Raw genomic sequence first — 21265 nt, 5'->3', positions numbered from 1 at the left:
CTTTGTCCGTTTGTCTGCTCGGAGCTCATCCTGGAGAGTTTTTCTTGTTTCTTTTTGTTTGTTTGTTTGTTTGCTTTTTTATTTACCTTCTGAACTCATCTTTAATTCAGACGTGCTGCTTAAAGTGACATCTCTGTTCCAGGATAAAAAAAGAAAAAACTCAACCATAAACAGCCGCACTTTGGTTTCCTCTCCTTCAGGTGCTTCATTTTACGGATATTTCGTAGCAAAAAAAAAAAGATGCCCTTTTTTTGGTTCTGAGACTTAAAATGTGAGCTCGTTGCTAAATTATACAACCGACCCAGACTTCAAGCAGTTTAGCTAAACCGTGCTTGTGCCTGGAGGTTTAAAGGAATACTTGATCATGTTGGAAAATATGCTAAGAATTAGCTGAGAAAATCAGAGCAGGAGATTGTCCATTAAAGCAGGAGGAACTGCAGCTGAACTTCAGTTAAAGATGACTCTGCCGTGAGCGGCACTGCCATCATTTCGCGGCATCAGTGACTTAAAGTGGACCTATGCCTTATTTTCTGTCGTATACATTTATACAGTGCTCATTTATTAGACCACCACGCAGTGTAACGTTTATACTACAGCTGACCTAAATCATCAGTGTTGGTAAATGCCAAAATAATTATGTTTCTATAATTAAAAACATGTTTCATCCATTGACTTTAATGTTTATTAACATTAAATTATGACTTATTATTTAAGTCGGCATGCTAAATTACAGTTATTTACATGAAATCCTGAACAGAAAATTTATTTGGGTGGTGGATTATTTCCTGAGTTCTTAGAGAAGTTGAGAGTAACCCCTCAAAATTGTGAGTTATTGTTGTATTTGCATAATAAATAATATCAGTTGTTATTATATTTAGTTTTAAAGAGCTTATGATGGATTTCTAACATGTTTTCTAGTTTTTAAGACAAGTGGTCTAATTTGCTACACACTGTAGACTGTTACAGTGACGTATGATTGTATTTATATGGCAAGAGTTTAAATTAGGGCTGTCAAGGTTCACGCCTTAACACGTCATCATGATTCAAATTTAAAAAATAAAATAAAAATTGTAACATATTTAACCCATTTGGAGTGCAGAACTTTTGAAATGCGTTGACAGACATTTCCGGGATTTTGAGTCATTCTCCATTCCAGATGGGTTAAAATTTTTAATTGCGTTAATCGTGACGACAGATTAATTCTGCATTACTATTGACAGCCCTAATTTAAAGTTATGAGATTACAGTCTAGAAATAATCCATATGAGCTAAAAGCTCACACTTCACTCTTCTAAGCGGTGTTTTTTTTTCTATTATTGGACCTGTAGGACGTCAGTGAGCGCAAAGCCCCACCCACTTGCTCCTTATGACAACCAATCAGAGGAAGAAAAGAAGAATAAGAGAAAAAAAAAGCTTGTTTAGACCAGTATAAAGCATGCATGTAGCGTCCCTGTCATAAACACTCATTAGCTAACGACTTTAGCCAGTGAGCATGTGGTTTCAGTCAGACGTCCTCCTCGTCACATGGGAAAAAGGACGGCAGCAGCAGAAATGAGTGGGTGAAGTTGTAGGAGCTACATCCATCTTTTAAACTTTGTGATTTCAGAGAAAGGATGAACTGAAAGACTCTAGCAGGGTCCAGGATGCCAGAAATGAGGATTATTTCTAAGTGGCGCAAACAAATGATGCAGGTGGAAACGAGCTGAATAAAGTCCACTTTAAGTCTCGCTCGCTCGTTGAAGTTCGGCTGCTGGTGGATATTGCAGGCTCTGGTTGGAAAAGTGACCCTCTGGTCGTCCATGTGCTCTCTGTCAGTCAGTGTCCTCAGAGATTAGCTCACCTGTGTCACTTTAATTCACTCAAAGGAAAGATGTTCTCATGCAACTATTCCCTGTAAATGAAGCTAAAGAGGCAGAGTGAACAGCTCTGTTAGCAGACGATAAAAAATTAATAAATGAATAAAAAATAAATAATCTCAGGGTCCAACTTAAAAGTGAAGCTGGTGCAGAAACAACTTAACCGCTGAGGATGGATTTGCAAAAGACGCCGACTATGCAACCCAGCAGGACCACAGAGTAGATCAGGCCCCGTCAGTACTACAGTCAGATCTTTTGTTCGTGGAGCAGCAAACTCCCTCACTCTGACTTTCAGCTGCCACTTTGCTGGGTCTGCATTTTTTTTTTAATCACATTGTGTGTGCTTGTTGTTAAATAGCAGGATGGAGCTTCTCGCGAAGCAGCCGCTGTTTCTGTACAGAAAACAAAAAAGCTATGAAAAATCCCACTATCGGCCTTAAAGAGTTACAAGTCACCAGGATTTTGGAGGTGGTGTGATTAAGTGTGCAACACTGCAATAACGTGTCAGTGACCAGACTTTTCTTTTTTCCTACTGGAAATAAAATGTGAAAAAAAAGGAAGCAAAAAGCACCAGCTGGTTTGGTCTTTTCTTTTCAGCATCTGTTTGTTTTTCAGCTCAAAGGGGAAAAAAACAGACTTTACCCATCCATGTGTGCATACTGTCTGTCAGTTTTATTTTTTATAAATCAGGAAGATATGATCTGTTATGTAACAGCCTGTACAACGCGACATACAGAAAACAGAAATAACCCCCCAAAAAATACAAATTAAATTGTACAAAGCAGCACTGGGCCATAAATAAACCCACTTAATAACTTTATTGTTTTCACATTTTTGATTGGAAGTGTTTTTCTTTTCCTCTTAAGATTCCCCGTCACAGCTGCTTTTATAGAAGGTGAGCGAGCTTCGATCGTGAAGTGAGTTTGGCTCTTTAAATGAAAGAAATGTTGGAAACTGAACTGAAGAGTGGGAAGCTGACATGCAGTCAAGGTGGATGTTGAGCATAAACGTTTGACACAGAGTGTAAATCATGAAGAAACATTCACGTGTAAACACCTGGACGTAGGTCGCGGGGACACGGACTCTGCTCCCGGGGGTGGATCGAGTGTAAACTGAAAGGATGAAAGGGCGGTCACACCTTTTTTGGTGTGAGTCCATTTCGCTGACCTTTAGAAGAAGAAGCTAAACATCTGGGGAAATGTGCGTTTTCACATGAAGATACAGTCAGCCTGTAGGACTCTCCAAAGCTACCGCGTCCTCTGAAGCTTGGTAATTAACGTCCTCTCACGCTGGTCTGTTTAAACCGCACAAGCACTAAAGAATAGAGAGCAGTGGCACTGATTCAGGATGCTTCTCTAGAGGAAGCATCCTGAAGTTGCCGTTTTCTCTCAGGCCATCGCTGACAACAACAGCAACAGTGAGAGATGCACTTCCAGAGGAACCTGGAGAGCATCTGTGTGCTACGGGTGCTGTTAAACCTACGACTTCATCCACATTTTCATCCCTTTCTCTTGTAAACCTTAAACTCAAAAAATACTGTCTGAAAACCTTTAAAATGAGGTGAGGTATCACAGGGAACCATGTGGGAGAGGTTTAAAAGGGGCTCGCTGTAGCTTCATAATCATTATACAGGTGTGAAAGGTAAAATCTAAGCAAAAAAAAGATGCTAATAAGCTTGTAATTTCTTTAAATTAAACAGTGTACTATAAACTTGTGTTTAATTCTACAGTATCTTAAAATATTTCATATCTCCTTAACTTGTAAGGCTGGAGCGTTAGTTATCATTCATCACCTGCACTTTGACAATCCCAAACGTGCAGCGGGGGCAGGTCCCAGGTCCTAACTTGTTTTCCCATTCGATAAAGAAGTGATGCTGGACAAGACTGCAAACGGGGCTGATTTAAAAACAAACAAAAAAGCCAAACTGCTAATGTGGAGACATGAAGAGGACAGCAACATACAGTGGTACATGTGTAAACAAGCCCCCCCCAACCCACCCACTCCAGTTTTAAAATCCCTCCAGATTCAAGTGTGTCTTCTTTTTTGTCTGTGTGTGAAAACATCCTCACTCTCCTCGTTTTGTTTTTCTTCTTTTTTACCCACATTTGTGTTTTTAGGTGACAGTTTGTTAACGTGCAGACTGGCAGGAGTGCAGCTCCTCCCAAAGTAAAACACTGACCAGCACAGTGTTAAAAGTAAGTGCCAAAAAGAGAAGCCGTTTGTGAGGCTCCGGGAAAGAAAGAAGAAAAAGAAAAGTGTAATAAAAATGATTAAAAAAAAACCCTACAGCGGATGAACGAATGCTTTGTGTGGATGAGAAGTTTAAAAATCGCCCACGAGTGTCTGAAACATAAAGTGCAGGCAGTGTCTGTCCTTTGAAACCGCCGCGGCGCCGCTAAAAGAGTCCGAGAGCGAAAGGAACGAAACTAAATCAAAGATGCTGAAGTGTCAACACTCCACAGCAGGAACAGCTGGATTCCAGAGGAGTCTCTCGCTCAAGGCAGGGCTGGATTTGGTTGTCAAGTTTTTCTTCTGTTCGAAAAGTACTAGGAGTGCCGTGTGGAGCTACCCCGCCTCCACCCAAATTCTTCCTTCATTGCTCCGTTCACTCGATCCGAACGAGCAGTCCGTAGAGGAGCGTGCCGCCCTGCTCCTTGGTGATCCACTCGATCTCGGAGTTGCTGAAGCGAGGGTCCAGGGGCTCGCTGTGGCCGAGCGTCGGGGGTCCCACCTTGTAGGAGCCCGGGCGCACGCACACCTGGAATCCCACCTGAGCCTGGTGGCAGCGGTGAGAACGGGGGTCCCGAAATCTGCGTGAGGAGAAGTGCGCTGTTAGTACAAAAAGCCACCTCACTTCCTGTTAGCACTCATAAAACAGGCAGATGTGACTTACTGCACTTTGGGAGCAAAGATCTCCAAGCCAGAGTAGCGCATGGTGGGGGAGAGTCGCACCCTGGGCACCTCCCTGCCGGGGGCGCTGTTCTCCTCCGGCTCGCTGTAGCCGTTCGGCCCTTCCACCTTCGCTGGAGACACCGAGAAGATGGACGACATCCCTGTGGAGACAAAGCGTCAAAATGTTGTTTTAGCTGCTTTAAGGTGTTTCCTTAAACAACTCGCGTGTGTCTGGAGTCGTCGTGTGAATACAGAAAAGGCGTGCCGGTGATTTCTCTACCCGGCAACAGCTGGCTGTGGTCCAGCGTGTGTCGCAGAGCTCCCACGCTGGTGCCGTGGTACGCGATGTGCCACTTCTTCAGTGCATTGGAAACCTCACAGTGGGACTTCATCCTGTACAGATGTGACAGTGTGTTACTGACGCAAACACAAAGCAAGCTGAACGGATTAACGTGGACTCCCTCGCTAGTTTCAGGTCAAACGGATAGTGATGTCATCGCTGCTCAGCTTGAGGCCGTCTTCTTACCTGAGGCCAAAGCGGCACCACCCAAAGGGCAGGGCGTAGTCCCGGGGCGGCTCTCCTCTCTTGTAATACGCCTCGTCCCCCCGGAGTTTGTGGCAGGACTCACAGTAGCACAGGTTGTACTTTGCATCTTCACTGAAGTATCCATCTTAATAAACAGAGACGCTGCGTTTTAGATCCAGATGAAGTCTCGGGAAGAAAAGCTGAAAGATGAAGCACCCACCTGGTAACGTGAGCATGTCCTTAAAGCGCGAGCACAGCGCCTGGTACTCGCAGGTCTTATTGGGGTTGACCTCTGGAGGCGGCGTCCAGCACACACTCTCTTTGATTCCTGTTGTGAAAGGAAAGGAGGCAAAACTGATCAATCTGACGGCCTCAGCACTTTGAATATTTAAAAAAAAGAAAGAAAAAAAGTCAGCTTCGTACCATCAACCATGTCTGCCTTCTCCATGTCGCCCTGACAGCGGGTCTCACCACTTTCTCCACCCACAGCTGGCACGTTGTTGGTGACTATTGTAACCTGCCGTCAGCACATGACATATGATAAACATGCTGCCTCACAGTCCACACACTAACTGTATTCACAGCTTTCAGCTACACGAAGGTCTAAAGGTAGCAGCTGGAAGAGCTGCACAAACCTAAAAGACGCACAGGGTCTGTTTCAGTGCCATCGCTCATCACACGTGGGTATCTAATAAAAGCTTGTAGATGCTGTGGGGGGAACATGCAAACTCCACACAGAAAGGTGACACTGCTAACTGTGCTGCCACCTGATGGTTTGCTATGACCCTTTTGGCTTTCCGTACCCCTAAACTTTGGCAATCTTCAAATGTGACAGAAATGAAGTCTCTGGTCTGTTTTTGGACTTAAAGTTCATTAAACACGATAAAACAAATCCACTCTCAGCTTACACTTTCATGTTCTTTTTAATGTTAGTCGGCTCTTTGTTTTCTTCTACAAATCATTTCTGGATTTTTATGCAAAACATGCACTAATGTGTGCGCAAACCTGTTCACACTGGCCGTAGAGGTCTATGAAGGGGTAACAGGGAGAAGGGATGTCCTGGGCCGCCACGCCCTGGTCCATGCCGTTGACATAAAGGTGGAGACAACTGTTGGCGTCCACCAGCAGACCCAACGCCGTCCCCTCTGGACACGTATCCAGGTTAGGACCGTAGTTCTCACATATCTGGAAAAAAGAGGGGGAGACAAGTGAAGCAGTGAAAGTGAAGGAAGTCAAATTTGAGGGTCAGTGCGAACAGACTCTCTCATGTAAGACAGAAAAAAATAAATCAATATCCTCCCCGATGACAGATCTGTGTGATCTCAGTGCACACCTTCAGGGAGTTGTGGAAGACAGAGTCTCGCTGCAGGAGCCAGGCTGAGCGCTTCAGACAGCACGCCGTGGAGGGGAAGTTGAGCCGGTCGGGGGAGTGACCAATCACCCCTAAAGACAGCGACGACGTCCATGACGGGTTCAGACGGTCGATGTGAAACTGGTGGGCAAAAACAGCGATGGTTTAAGACGGTACCCCCGAAATCGAAGCGAGCGCTCGGAGGATCCGAATGATTACGTTAAGCCTTACTCTTACCTGGAACAGCTGCTGACGAGCCAGCGGCTGGGCGGTGACCAGCAGGCCCTGGTTGTAGCTCGACACTCTGGCTGCTGTCAGGTTCTGATTGGACAGCTGGATGTTTTTGCCGTGATTCTCCAGGAATGCCATGACAGTGGGCACCAGCACGCACGGTTCGCTCTCGGCCTGAAGATGGCAACAGAGAGTCAGACTTTCTCTCTAAAAATCGAACAGGCGGAGGGTACCTCTTAAATATCCTTCATACCTCTCTGACGGGAGTGCTGTCCTCCTCGCCCTCGCTGCAGCTGTCTGAGGAGAGCGAGGGCGCCTTAACGCTCTCCACGTCCTCCGTTAGCGAGGAGCTGACGATGGACGCCGCCGTTATCCGCCCGTACAGGTCCAAAACTCCATAAACGTTCTGCAAGGAGCAAGAAAGAGGCGCTGAGTGGCATCGCAGACCGACATCACTGATGAGAGTCAGAGTGAGCGGTGGTTACCTTAGCTACGGCTGTCGCGGCGGGCCCCATGTCTTCTCCGTCGATGAAGATGTGCATGGTGTCGTCGTTGCACCTCTTCACTCCGACGCGGTTCCCAACCTGAAAACACAAATCCGGGTTTAACGCCGCCTGTGTCACGACACAATTAACACCTCCGAGTGACGTGCGGCGATGACACACTGCTGCTGTTCGTCTGGTTTTTAGCTTCAATGCTTTTCAAAGATAAGAGACATTTAGAAAAAGTCTCAAAACATTAGTTTCCGCTCTGTTTTAAAGCTTTATTCAGCCACAGCAGATAAACAACACAAAGGAATCACAGCATTTCTCTGCATTAAGAAAATGAATCAATATTTAAATCAAAAAGCCCGAAGACTGATGGAGTAAGCCGATTAGTATTCAGCTCCAAACTATTCAGGATTTGCATTTTAACTTGAAGATTAAGAGCGTGGGTGCTCGTGTTTAAGTCTGCAGGTTTTTATACCCTGGGGTCAACTTCAAATGATGGACAGATAATGTTAAATATTAATCATCAGTGAACAGTGAGAAGCCCTCGATCCAGCTATTTAGACGGTGCCTTTAAAATTTGTATTTTTAAAAAGTGGTTCTCCAATTTTAAAAAAAACAAAACACAAAATAAAAAAGACAAAAATGTGAGCGTGCAGGAGACAAAGAAGCAGATTCTTCTAAGCTTCTCTGAAAGGCTGTGAGAATCTCTTAAGTCAACAGGTTTAAGGGTCTTTAATTTGATCTTCAACGAAATCCTTAAAATTTAATGAGTTACTTGAAGCGCCGCTTACAGGTATCCGTGAAGAGCTTCGGTGCACAGCTCAGAGAGCCGGCGGGGGAGGAGGGGGTGTGTGCGTGGCTTACCATCAGCCGGTCCAGTGAGCAGCCGTAGTTCTGCCGCTGCAGCACGCCGTTGCGACGGACCTCGGAGCCGCAGAGCAGCCAGGTGACCTTGGTGCGGAGCTGCGGGAGGGAGGGGGAGAGACCTGACAGCGGGCAGGATGGCAGCTCCAGAGGAGCCAGCGTGGTCAGGCCGATATGCAGCGAGCCGCACCACTGCTCATCCACCTCATCTATCCTCACCTGCAGGGAGAGAGGAGCAGGAGAGGATTAAATGCAGAACTCAAACCTTTCCTTTCTACTTTTAAGCATTTCAAATGTTGCAAATCAGGCCCGCCATCTCTGAAATATCTGGTCACCGTGACCTCTTCCTCACCTCAAACAGCTCATCCGTTTTGAGCTCCTTTGCGCTGAACGCGATGCCGTGAGCGTAACCTCCGACTCGGACGGCCTGGCAGCCCTCGCCGAGCAGCACCACGTTCTTACCGTGTTTGCTGTGGAGCCGGTGGGCAACACCTGCCACTGCAATCACACGGAATGAAGAACAAACACATCAGACTCTGAGAACATAGTTTCGTCTTTTTCTTCCATTTTGAAATATGCAGTGCTGTGCAAAACTCTTGAACCACCCGTCATTTCTACTCATTTTGCTTTTGGTACTAAGTAAGGATCCTGACATTTACCTGGTGAGTGGATGGGGAAGCTCTTCTCTGTGACGTTGCTGGTACAGAGGCTGTTGTCCAGCGGGCCCGATGAGCTGGTGATGGACACCTGAACGCACTGACCGTACAGATCGATCACAGCATACACCTCTGAAAGAGTCAGACACACACATCTGTTAATCTGACTCCTTTACCATAATCCATCTCAACCCTGTGGCAGAATGAAAGGCAGCAGAAGCAAGTATGTATGGTTTGGATGTGCAGAGGGAAAGCGTGGCTGATTTAGAGGAAGTAGTAGTGGTATGTGTTGCTTCAGTCAAGTCCTCCAACTCGTACAATTTCCTACCTGATGGGAGGCCAGAGCAGGCGACACCTTGGTCGACACCGTTGATATAATAGTGGAGGTCTCCGCTGGCTGAGCGCATCATCCCGATCCGCGAGCCCGTCGTCAGGGAGTCCAGATCGCAGCCGTAGTTGTTGCGCATTGTGTTGCCATCCTGCATGATGGCCGTCCCACTGCGAGGAAAGCAGAAAGGGAAAAAAAAATGTTCTCAGTTGAAACCAAAATTTTACATTTTTCCACAAAAAAAGTTCTGGAAAAATATTTTGACTTTCCAACAATTATCTTCTCTGTACACCAGTTTTAATAGGTTAAAAAGAGACAACTGGGAACGTGCACATCTGCATTGGTCATGCTGAGCACACATACACTGAGTCCTTCTTAATAAAGCACAGACATTAGTTTCAAGATGACATCACATTGGCATACAGCATCAGTACCTGAGCATCCACGTGTCATAGTCGATGTCTGTCATGGTGTTTGGAAACTCCAGCTCCTCTGGTCTGATGGCTGTCACTCCTAAACACGGGAAGACGAGGAGAGGAACACTTTTGTTTTTTTGCTGCTCTAGTGTGAAGTGACCTGCTGCTGGACACATGGCAAACATCTCACCGGCTTCTATCGAACCCGACCAGCGGTCCACCATCTTCTGGATCACGATTTCAAACAGCTCTCCGTCCCGAAGGCACCTGCAGCAGTTTAAGACATGACAGAGGAATGTTAGCGGCTCCACAGAGAAACGCTTTACACCTTCACCTAATGAGCAAATCAAACATGGTGACACCGCCCATCTCCTGTGAATAAGAGGTGGATAGTCTTTAAGCATAGACTGTATAAGAAGATGGACAGCGCCATCACTGGTTTCATCTTGGTGTTTTGAAACCAGATGTGACAAGTGGTGGACAAACCTAGAGACGCCGCACACTCATACAGGAGCCCCACACTAAACCAACATGGCTCTACTGTCTTTTTAACTCTTGCTGGGTTGATAATTTACAAAATGTGCACGTTTTGTTGAACAAAACAGAAAACTAGTGATTGAGAGTGAGAAATGTTTTGTTATGAGGTCAAAGATCAAGAGAGGAGCAAAGCGATTTCCTTATAAACTTCTATATAATCAAACGGGTGCTGCCCCCTGCTGGCTGTTAGGAAGATTGCAGGATTAAGATTTATTTTTTTATATAAAGCACAATCTTCCATGGATGGATTAAGAGTCACTACAGGTCACTTTGACGTCACGTGTTTCACCTGTTGGAGATGACAATAGCATCGTTGAACTCGCTGCGGCAGTTCTGACGCAGGGCGGTGCGCCCCCCGTTGGTGATGACAGCATTGGTGCCATGTAGGTGGTGGAAACGCAAGTCAGTGGTTGTGGTGGCTCCGCCTACTGAGCAAGGACTCCCAGGGGACATGGCTGTGGGTCCCTCGGAGCTGTCCTCTGGAAGAGGAGGGAGGTCTACTGAAAGAGAAAGAAGCAGAGAAAAATAACTCTGATGATAATATTTTCTTTTTAAAGACATTTCTTAGTTCTCGTGCTCTCCTGTCTTACCCATGTCGTCCATGATGGTGGCCTGTGCAGCCTGGCCGTAGAGATCCACCACGGCATAGACGCTGGGGGGGACATTCCAAGCTGCCGGGCCCTGAGCCACGCCGTTCACAAAGAAATGAAGGCTGCCATCTTCTTTACGCACCACACCGACTGTGTCACCGGCCTGGAACGAGAACAATGCATTAAAAACAAAACAAACAGTCATGTTTAAAATAGTAATAAAAACAAACATTATTACCACTAACCTTGAGTCGGTCCAGGTTGTGTCCATACTCATCCAGTATAGTCGTTCCGTTGTGCATAACACCGTTCCCCGTCATCATCCACGTCCCTGGAAAACATCCCCAGTGGGATCAGTAACCCCGGCGCAGCAAGTTATCCAAACTACAAAAGCTGCTCCATCTCATCTCACCTGAGCGCAGGTTTGTCATGGTGGAGGGCAGCTGCAGGTAGGCGGGGTTGTGCGTTGTGACGCCTATTTCAATGGAACCCGCCCACTTGTCCACCATTTTGTCTATGCGAACCTGGAACACCTCATTGGAGCGCAGCGGCCGGCTGCTCAGGACCACGCCGTGATTGAAGTCGTCAGTGGCGCTGTAAAAGCGGCACTGTTTACACTCCATCACTGTTCTGTGATTGAAATACTGCAGTACTATATCAACTTTCTTCACAAGTACTTATGAAAAATACAGCAGAGGACAAGCAGGTAATCTGCGTGTTGTTCAGAGGTTTTAGGAGCTTTTGCAGCAAAGATTAGTGTGAAGATGAGTAAACACTAAAAATATTGAGCCGCGAGAACATATTTACACCACGTTCCAAATTATTATGCAAATTGTGTTTAAGTGGCATAAAGATTAAATAAGTTGTTTGTCAATTAAACTCATGTATGGAATTGTGTCTCAGGGCTCTTTGGATCACTGAAATCAATCTCGGACACATTGGTTTGAGAACAATTAAAGGAAAAACCACTAAAGAAGGATGTTCCACATTATTAAGCAGACCAGCATTTTCAAGCAATATGGGAAAGAAAAGGATCTCTCTGCTGCTGAAAAGCGTGAAATAGTTGAATGACTCGGACACGTAATGAAAACCTTAGATACTTCACGAAAACTTAAGCGTGATCAGCATAATGTTAAGAGATTTGTGGCTGCTAAAAGGCCATTACAAAGCAGCAAACAGATATTTGAAGCTGCTGGTTCCTCTGGAGCCCTGCGAACATCAAGGTGTAGGACCCTCCAGAGACTTGCTGTTGTGCATAAACCTTCTATTCGGCCACCCCTAACCAATGCTCACAGCAGAAACGGCTGCAGTGGGCCCAGAACTACATGAAGACTAGTTTTCAAACAGTCTTGTTCACAGATGAGTGCCATTCAACCCTGGATGGTCCAGATGGATGCAGCGGTGGACGGTTGGTGGACGGTTGATGGACAGCCAACATGTCCCAACAAGGCTGTGACATCAGCAAGGAGGTGGTGGAGTCAAGTTTTGAGCCGGAATCACGGGGAGAGAGCTGGTCGGCGCTTTAGGGTCCCTGAAGGTGTGGAAATGGCCTCTGCAAAGGATGTGGCTTTTCTGACTGACCACTTTCTTCCACGGTAGAAAAAGAAGAACCGTGCTTTCCGCAACAAAATCATCTTCATGCAAGACAATGCACCATCTCATGCTGCAAGGAATACCTCTGCATCATTGGCTGCTATCGGCATAAAAGGAGAGGAACTCATGGTGTGGCCCCCATCCTCCCCTAACCTCAATCCTATTGAGAACTTTTGGAGCATCCTCAAGCAAAAACTATGAGGGTGGGAGGCAGTTCACATCCAAACAGCAGCTCTGGGAGGCTGACATCCTGCAAAGACATTCAAGCAGAAACTCTCCAAAAACTCACAAGTTCCATGAGTGCAAGAACTGTGAACTGCTATCAAATAAGGGGTCCCATGTTAATATGTAACTTGACCTGTTAAGACATTTGAATTGTACTCTAATGCTTGATGACTTGAAAATGATGCTGTCATTTGAATCAACTATGTAGGAAAATCAGAGAAACGTATCATTTGCATAATAATTTGGAACGCGGTGTAGTTGTGTGCATTACCCGTAACAAGTATTTTCAGATCACGAGGTTAACATGAAGTAGCAGAAAGGACAACTCACTGAGGTCGCAGCGCCGTCCTGCCATCGCTGATGATGGCGGCCTTCTGACCACAGTTGGGGTGAAAGAGCAGACGGTCGGGCAGCTCTGCGTCCGGGGTGACGGAGAGAGTTGTCCGGGGTCGGCCCACGTCGGGGGACAGCGCTCTCATGATGGCGTTGTTGCGTCTGAGGCGGTCGCTGTGATTGTGGTTGTGGACTATCGTGACTTTGACAGCCATGCCGTAGAGGTCGACCACGCCGTAAACCACGTTGGGGGTCTGAGCTGCTGCGACGCCTGGGAGAAACAAAGCAAGAACAGTAAAATTCTTTACACTCAATACTTCATCCAAGTGTGGATTCTACGATTACATCTTCAGACACATCTTAATACAGAGATGAACAGCCGAGAATAACACAGGAGCTAAAACATATTTACATCGATCAGGCATAACATTATGGCTACTGACAGGTGAAGTAAATAACACTGATTATCTCTTCATCGTGGCACGGGCTAACACAATACGGGGCAGGTGGTCAAAATGTTATCCTTGATCGGTGTAAATAACTAAAAGAAATCTCCAGCACCAGATGAACTGCTTTGTGGTTACTGGCTACATCTCTCACTCATTCATAACCACCATATTGCGCCTGCAGCTTCAAAGTCCTGGACCGGACTTCTGTCTCCTCATCAAAGGCTGTGATCCGTCTCACCTTGATCGATGCCATTGATGTAAAAATGAAGCGCTCCACTGGCTTTGCGCATCAACCCTATGTGATCTCCCTCCTAAAAGTCGATAACGGAGAAAGTAAAGTCAGATTTACCAGAAAAAGACGAAATGAGATGTTTACGCGTGTGTTCACGTGCTTCACCTGAAGTTCATCGAGGCTGAATTCACAGTATTCCCTGCGGGTTCCTTTTCCGTTGGTTAATATCCCACAGCCGCTCATCATGATTGTACCTTAAAGAAGCAGAAACAATCAGCACCTTGTAATTTGCCGCAGACAAACAGACTTCCCCGTGTCATTACTCGTGCCTTACCTGAGCGCAGATTGGTCATAGTTGCAGGATAGTCCAGGTTGTTGGGGTTGTGTGTGGTCACACCTATCTCTATTGAGCCTGACCACTTGTCCACCAGCTTATCGATACGGATCTGATAGCAGAGAGTATTATGATTATCTGTCACAATTATTCATTGATTTTAATGTCAACCAAAGATTTTATTGCACTTTCATAAACCCTTAATGCTGCTGTCACGTCCTTGTGCTACTTCCGGTTAATGTGCAAATCTTTGTATCAAATACGTGCACGCACCTCAAACATCTCATTGTGTCGGAGCGGCCGGTTGGTCATCACCACGCCGTTGTTGAACTCGTCCAGCGGTCTCCTCCGCTCCGCCGTCTTGTTGTTGTTGCTCAGTTTGATCAGCGTGCCGCACTTCTCGTGGAACAGCAGCGCGTCGTTGGTGGTCATCGCGCCTGTCAGCGCTCCCGGCCCCACGCCTCCATTACCAGCAGGGCTGCTGTTAGAATTTCCACTGTCCCCGGCACTTCCCGCTCCTCCTCCTGTCGTCCCCGTCCCGCTGTCGCTGTTCATTCCTCCGCTGCTGCTCCCTCTGTCATTTCTGGAAGAGGAGTCGCTTCCTGTATTTCCTCCTCCTGCTGCTCCTCCCCCTCCACCACCACCGCCTCCTCCGCCATCCTCCCCTCCGCCCTCATCTTCGGAGCGGTAAAAGGACACTATTGCGTTGTTGAACACGTCAAAGAGCTGGTGCTCCGTCAGAACTGAAAGACACGGGAAGAGAACAGCTGTGAGCGCCAGTCCAGCTGGAAAGTGTCCGCTGATGGTTCTGGGGGGCATGTTCTTACCAGCATCGGGCTCCAGGTTGTTGAGGAACTTGTCTGGTCTATTGTGACTGCATCTAAGCTCAGGCACTGGCAGAGATAGGAGACAGCAGATCAGTGCAGTCCAACAGACAGAAGGAAAAAGAACCGTGGCGATAAAGAGCAAAGGCTTCTTACCTTCATCTCCATTCATCATTCCATTCATTGCTGTCACATTCATCAGTGCCGCGATCCCCGCGTCCTCCCGACCCCCACACACTAGCACCTCTTCCTCCTCCTCATCCTCCTCCTCCTCCTCCCGCTCTAATGTCTCGCTCTCTCTTTCCGCAGAGGGCGGTGGCGGCTCGCAACTCACAACTGTCACTTGCGTGCACTTCCCGTACAGGTCCACCACCGCCCACAGCTTGGGTGGCAGGCCGCTTGCGGCCGCGCCGCAGTCCTGCCCGTTAACCCAGAGGTGGAGCTCTCCGCGGGAGCTGCGCTGAATGCCCACGCGGTCGCCCTCAGCTAGCTGGTCCAGGTCGCGGCCATACTCCTCCAGGACGGAGCGGCCGTCGCGTAGCACCGAGCAGCCCGACACGATCCAGGAGCCGCCCTTAAGGCCCGTGGCGCTGCTGGGGAAGTCCAGAGCGGCGGGGTCCAGGGCCGTCACGCCGATTTCGATGGAACCGCTCCACGAGTTCACCTGAAAGGAGACACAGTGTGACCTTTAACCTTTCTCCTAATTAAAGATCCATTTTTAAAAAAGCAAAAGACAACAAAGTATGGATTTTACACCTTACCATAGACCGAGTCTTTGTCCCACATTTAGCAAAACATTTAAAAACGCTCAAAAATAACGTCAGAGCCATGTAGCTTTGTGAAGTCGACAGCAAATATTGAGAAAAAGCACAGAAGTAGTAAAAATGTATTATTATTATTTTTTCTCTGACTCCGAGTGGAGCTGTGTTGTGCCGTGGGAGTTACTCTTAAAAAAGTGAAGCTCTGTGCTAAAAACTGCAAGTAGATATCTATGGAAAACAAAGGGCGTGTCGTGTATGATCCGCCGCTGTTATTTTTAGTCGATCTGCCGGTGACGAGCACAGCTCAGGCAGCGCTCCTTTGAGAATAAAGCGGGACAGTGCGAGCGTAGAAGAATATGAAAATTTGTCAGAGATTAGTTGACAGTAACTCTGTCGCTGCACTGTCATGTTTAACAGCACGAACATGAACTTGGAAGAAAACTCACTGAACCACCAGTGCTGCATTAGATCACTGTTATGATACCGGTGTCTTACTGCCAAGATGGGAGTTAAATACATTTTGATACTGAAGGGTGAGTTTCACACATCCTGCTCTATATTTAGATCAAACAGAAGAGGGAAAAAAATTAAATAACAACTTGCAACTGACCACGACATCAGAAGGACGTAATCAGCTTTGTCCCTACATATTGTCCAATTTGTCATCTGTCTGATGTCCCATTAGCTTGATGACAAAAAGCACAGTTGAAATGATACATGTTGCAGTGTGTGTGCAGATTAGGGCTGCTATGATACAGCGGCACTGACAGCAATCGGAAGATTATTTAGGTAACGAAATATTGCTAGTATGTAAATAATTCAATTCTATATTCAATAACAACAGCAGTCGCCCCAAGGTGCTTTATGGACCCTACAATTAGGGCTGTTCGATATAACGATATATATCGGATGACGATATAAAAACGTCTGTTTCATTTTACGCTATCGTTTGTTTCGTGGTGTCGCAAAATAAACTGTTTACGGAAATATTTTTTCATCGTTTTGATGGTCACTGTAGTGGCTATATTAATTTCTTAAAGTTCTCTCTTTCTCTTATATTTAATATAACCACACTATGGACGGACAAGCGCCTGTTTTTATCCGTTGTGGTTAGCAACAACTACGCTAAAACCATCGCGTGTCTGCTTGTTTATGTTCCACATAAACCTTTCACAATAAAGCTCAAGATCCTGTTGAGACTTTTCAAAATAAACTTAATCACGTGAAAGAGCAGATTATTTACGGATGAGAAGCAAAAAAGAGCCGCCAGGTGCTAAAAAAATAAGCCTTAGACTCAAACGTTAGAACAGGCTTTTCCCCGCAGCACGCTGTGTAATAAATACTCACAAAGAAAACGTCGCCGTTACAACTTATGTCTAAAAATCTATCGTTTCATGCATCAGTTAAAACACTCGACTCCAGCTACATGAGCAGCTGGAAACACTTCTCGCAAGTCGAGCTGCCGGAGATTCACAGAATTTACAGAAAATGTTACATTTGTGTGATTTATATCGTTATCGGACGATAGAATTCTTATATCTCATGTTATATGAGATTTTGGTCATATCACACAGCCCTACCTACAATAATCTAGAGAAATGTCAACAATCAGATGACCCCGTATGATCAGACACTTGGCGACTGTAGGAAGGAAAAATTCCCTTTTGACAGGAAGAAACCTCTGGATCGGGGAGGGGCAACTATCTGCTGTGTTACAGGTGAGGGGTTTTGTTTATATGTTTTTGTCTTTTTATTACCCATTAAGTGTATACTTGTACACCAACTTGCTGGCAGTTTTTTGGGATTTATAATATAAATATGGCACAGGGGCAGGAAATTTTTTTTACAAGCTTTTGAAGGCAGATTATGCAAACTCCACAAGTAAAGGAACAGAGTTGAATCAGGTACAAGCTCAGGATCTTCTCACTATGAGGTCATAGCTAATGCTTTCCTCCGTTTTATGACTGAAATAATAAAAAGAAGTGGAGCCGCAGAGAGCACAGACGGCTCTGTGGTCCAGGTGTAATGATTAAACCCGTTCGAAGAAAACAAACACCTGAGCTTCAGCTCAGCGATCTCACCATCCCCTAAACTCATGGCGCAGTTGGTCCCCGTTTCACAGCAAAAATTCCTCGTGCCTTTGCACGACATTGGCCTCATATCGCCTAACAGGCAGCCCGAGGCATCTGTTTCTTCCCGGTAACACGAAGCTCACCATAAGCTGACGACAACGAGATACTTTATTGATCTGCCGAGATGAATTCTATTGTTCGTTTTTGTTTAACCTCCACAACGTGGACGAGAGACTGCAGCAGAAAAAGGAAAATGTAAACAGCAGCTGGCGTTGATGTTTAAGTCTTGATTAAAAACACTTGAGCGCAGGAGATGCGAACCCCCGTCGTCTTGAAGAGGAGTCGACTCCTGTTCTGGCTGCACTCCACCTGCTGCTCAAGGAGAAAGGTATCTGACAAAAACCTCAGCGGTGGATAAAAGCCTCAGTTTTATGCTCAGTCATAACCCACCCCCACCCCCATTAGGACTCCAGTGTAAGAGATAACCGTGACCATATCACTGAAACCCTTCCAGCTCCTGGGATGTTTTTCTGCAGCTGACTTCTGTGCCAAAGACACTTTCCCCGGGATCAATACCTTTTTTTTTTTGTCCTTTTTACACTACAGTAAGCCTCCTCCTGCCCACTTCTTCCTCAGCTCCGTGGCAGGTGCTATCTAAGGCAGTGTGCTACTGCAGCCAGGGTATCTGGGTTAACAAATCTGGGAGTAGCTCAGGCTGACCGGGTCTGTGTGTGTGGAGGAGACAGACATCTCCTTCCCTCGCGCTCTCGCTTACGTGACAGCAGCCTGTGGGCGTCTGCCTCCCGGTCATTCACTCGACTCGACTCAAAAAGACTAATAATTCTAGGCTACAAATATACACACTAAGCGGGACAACAGAGCATCTTTTATAGGGAAACAGAGAAGTTCATAGCCTGTCAATTTCAAAAGCACCACCTATGAGGAGCACCGCTAGAGAGAGGAAACGCAGCTGCTCAGCTTTTGCGGCGCGAATTCTCACAACAACAAACTCCTATTTGGGAGCAAATAAAAATTTTCCAGCCAGATCGGCATGACTGAGGAACACAAAGTGGCACAATTTACTGAATTTGTGTGCTTTTAAAACACGTTAGACTTGAAAACCTATGACTTTAGCTTTAGCTCGTAATTAAACAGTAACAGCAAGAAACGAAAAGTGGCATTTCAAAGTAGATATTAGTATCAATGTGCCAATTATATTGATCTACTCATCCCATTAAGCACAATTCAAAACTTGATATTGTCACACGAGACAAAACACAGCTAATCATTTTAGCTTTAAGTAACTCCCAGTATACAAAATGCATGACATAGTATTCCATATCACAAGTTGAATCTTCCACTGAATCCTATCATATCAGTTCCTTAAATGCTAAAACACCTGCCGAGTCCTGTTCCAATAAATCACTTCATTCCCCCTCATGTGTTTACGTCCCCCCACCCTGGACGTCAGCACTCAAGAGTCATACCAGCGGGTGCTCCGTGATGTCAAACTATTGATTTTCAGACTGGCAATGCATGCAAAGACAGGGCGTGAGCCTTTTTATGAGAGCCTTTATCAGGCTGAGAGCTCCACCAGGGATGCATAATTATCTAGCATGCAGCAGGTGCTATTAAACCAGATGCTTTACGTGCACACACGCTATGCTTTTAGACGGCTGGACACACTGTCATTTCGTGTGTGTGGGGGGGCAGTTGGCTTTGGCACTGACTCCAATGCTGCCATGTTGTTGGCAAGCGTCGCTGGGAGGCCAACTGCAGAGACAGAAGCCATTACAACGGAGAAGGTTTTCCACAACTGAAATGTAAACACTGTGCACAGGCACTCTTAATGCAATTCAAATGCTAATTCAAGGAAAGAGAACATTGGGCCACCTCTACCTGCAAAAAGTCACAATTAAAAACTGGTTTAAGCTTCATCAGTGGATGCGAACTGTAGCTGTAAGCTGTCTTTGTACTTGTGATTGAGGAGAGGCAGGACTTTGACTGGAAATGAAGGAAAAAGAAAGGAAAAAGATCACCTGTACTTAACTTGATGATGCAAACAGTTAACAGCAGCAGGTCTAGTAAAGTTAGACACGTGATATCCGTGATTTTGTGTTTAAATGGTTGTGAAGTCAGCCGAAAGAGTGCATGTAATTAATGAGTAACAGCATGAAGTAGTCAGCCACTTTTGGAGCAGCAGTTCTAGCGGTCTGCAGACGCTTTGCATACGCACAGAGGTGAGCGGAGGCTGCAGAGCGGAGGCTTTCAGCACACAGGCTCTGGTTAATATTAATGACAGTGGTAACAGCCTCGGTGTAGTCACTGTGTACTGTTCACACATGGCCTCTGAGTCACTACGATATGAACACTGCAGTGTTATTAGCCATCGGACAGACAGCCTGACAGGCGACCGATCCTTCAAAACAAGCCCTAAAAGAACCGCACTTACCGGCTTAGGTGGGATCCTTTCACGCGATAAAACGATATCGGGTCCCTGTCAGCGCCAGACAAAGCCCTCGTAGCACCTTCCAGAAAGGCTAGCCCCGGCCAGCCTGCTAGCGGCTCATTAGCACGGCTATCTGACGGCACCAAGGCAACACGGGCGGGCTATCGTTAGCTAAGAGACTTGTTTATCACATCCAGCCCACAGCGGGCTGTTTATCAGCTCCCTGCGGTCCTCCCCAGTCTCTGTAGGTGTATCTAATTAAAGCCTGAGGAGCGGTAAACACTGCGGCTACTGTCAAGCCCTGTGTGTGCCGCCTTAGCAGCAGCAATAGCTTTAGACCGTGGACAGCCACAGACCCCCGGCTCGTCCCTCCAGCTCCACTCCCGTCCCGCTGCCCTCACACACGCTCAGAGGAGCCAGCAGCGGGCCTGCAGTTTGTTTACCTTCTTGTCAATGCGGACGGTGAAGACATCCCGGTCCCTCAGCGGCTCCTTGCTAAGCACCAGGCCGTGATTGAACTCCTGGACTGGCTGGTTGCGACGGGCGGTTCGGTTCGAGTTGGACAGGCCGATCAGCTTTCCGCTCCGCGGATGCAGCTCCGCCGCCATCTTCAGTGGGCGGCCAGTATTCACGACAGCGAGGCTTTGCGACAGTAACATTATGGCAGCCGGCAGATGTGTGGAATCCTTAGCAACCGCACCTCAGGCTTTAATGACTGAAAGCGTGGCGTCATTTTAAAGTCTATATAAACGCTTTGGTTCAGAAGCTAACGTTTTTACATTCAACGTAGCCTCGTCGTACACTTGTTTTTGATTATTTCTCCTTTATTGGCTCGAGGGCTAAAAACTTTCTACTTTATCTACAGTTAGAGTCACGTTCGTTATCAGTTCGCATTTTATCGCTTTATGTATGTTTTTTTTTATTATTATATGATTTTCTAGGTAAATATTAATAGGTGTTATTATATTTTTATTCTATTTATTGCTACTTTAATGCTGTCTTGGGAAACAAATGTATATAATGTTCTGAATGAAAATAAATCTATTTATCTGTCTGTGTTCTCCGACCTCTCACATCTTCCAGTTCATTTCAAAGCTGCACATAACATTTTGATGACTTCTTGCAGCGATAAGTGAATACAGAAACGAGCGAGCAGACATCATTTTATCTGAAACTGATCTTGAGCGTTTCATTCATATTTGCTCTAATCTTTCTTCTTTTCTGCTTTCATAATTTAAAGTTGATAAGTAATATT

The 21265-nt window shown here is 46.2% G+C and overlaps 1 protein-coding gene across 2 annotated transcripts; it reads right to left on the bottom strand.

Moving 5' to 3' along the window:
• Nucleotides 1–2505: 2505 nt before the first annotated feature.
• On the bottom strand, nucleotides 2506–20656 carry neurl4 (neuralized E3 ubiquitin protein ligase 4). Of its 2 annotated transcripts, none has more exons than XM_085451193.1 (29): nucleotides 20454–20656; nucleotides 14885–15392; nucleotides 14732–14797; nucleotides 14178–14647; nucleotides 13905–14016; nucleotides 13736–13824; nucleotides 13577–13649; nucleotides 12887–13160; nucleotides 11151–11332; nucleotides 10984–11069; nucleotides 10739–10901; nucleotides 10438–10648; nucleotides 9802–9878; nucleotides 9630–9708; nucleotides 9196–9365; nucleotides 8871–8999; nucleotides 8564–8709; nucleotides 8212–8430; nucleotides 7342–7440; nucleotides 7110–7262; nucleotides 6863–7030; nucleotides 6608–6766; nucleotides 6280–6459; nucleotides 5698–5791; nucleotides 5495–5602; nucleotides 5275–5419; nucleotides 5029–5141; nucleotides 4750–4909; nucleotides 2506–4666 (listed from the first exon to the last, which is right to left on the bottom strand). In XM_085451193.1, the coding sequence occupies exons 1-29, from the start codon at nucleotides 20616–20618 to the stop codon at nucleotides 4462–4464; spliced, it is 4803 nt and encodes a 1600-aa protein (XP_085307319.1). In that variant the 5' UTR covers nucleotides 20619–20656; the 3' UTR covers nucleotides 2506–4461. The 2 variants fall into 2 exon arrangements, with proteins under 2 accessions (XP_085307319.1, XP_085307320.1); XM_085451194.1 differs by having other exon boundaries at nucleotides 10438–10645.
• Nucleotides 20657–21265: the final 609 nt, after the last annotated feature.

Source organism: Copadichromis virginalis, linkage group LG3, assembly GCF_057382275.1.
Source record: "Copadichromis virginalis isolate Kocher_CV1m ecotype Utaka linkage group LG3, C_Virginalis_male_GT1.1, whole genome shotgun sequence".
In the NCBI taxonomy this organism is placed as follows: Eukaryota; Metazoa; Chordata; class Actinopteri; order Cichliformes; family Cichlidae; genus Copadichromis; species Copadichromis virginalis.
The sequence above is the reverse complement of the archived record's forward strand: the minus strand, read 5'-3'. Positions and strand labels throughout refer to the sequence as shown.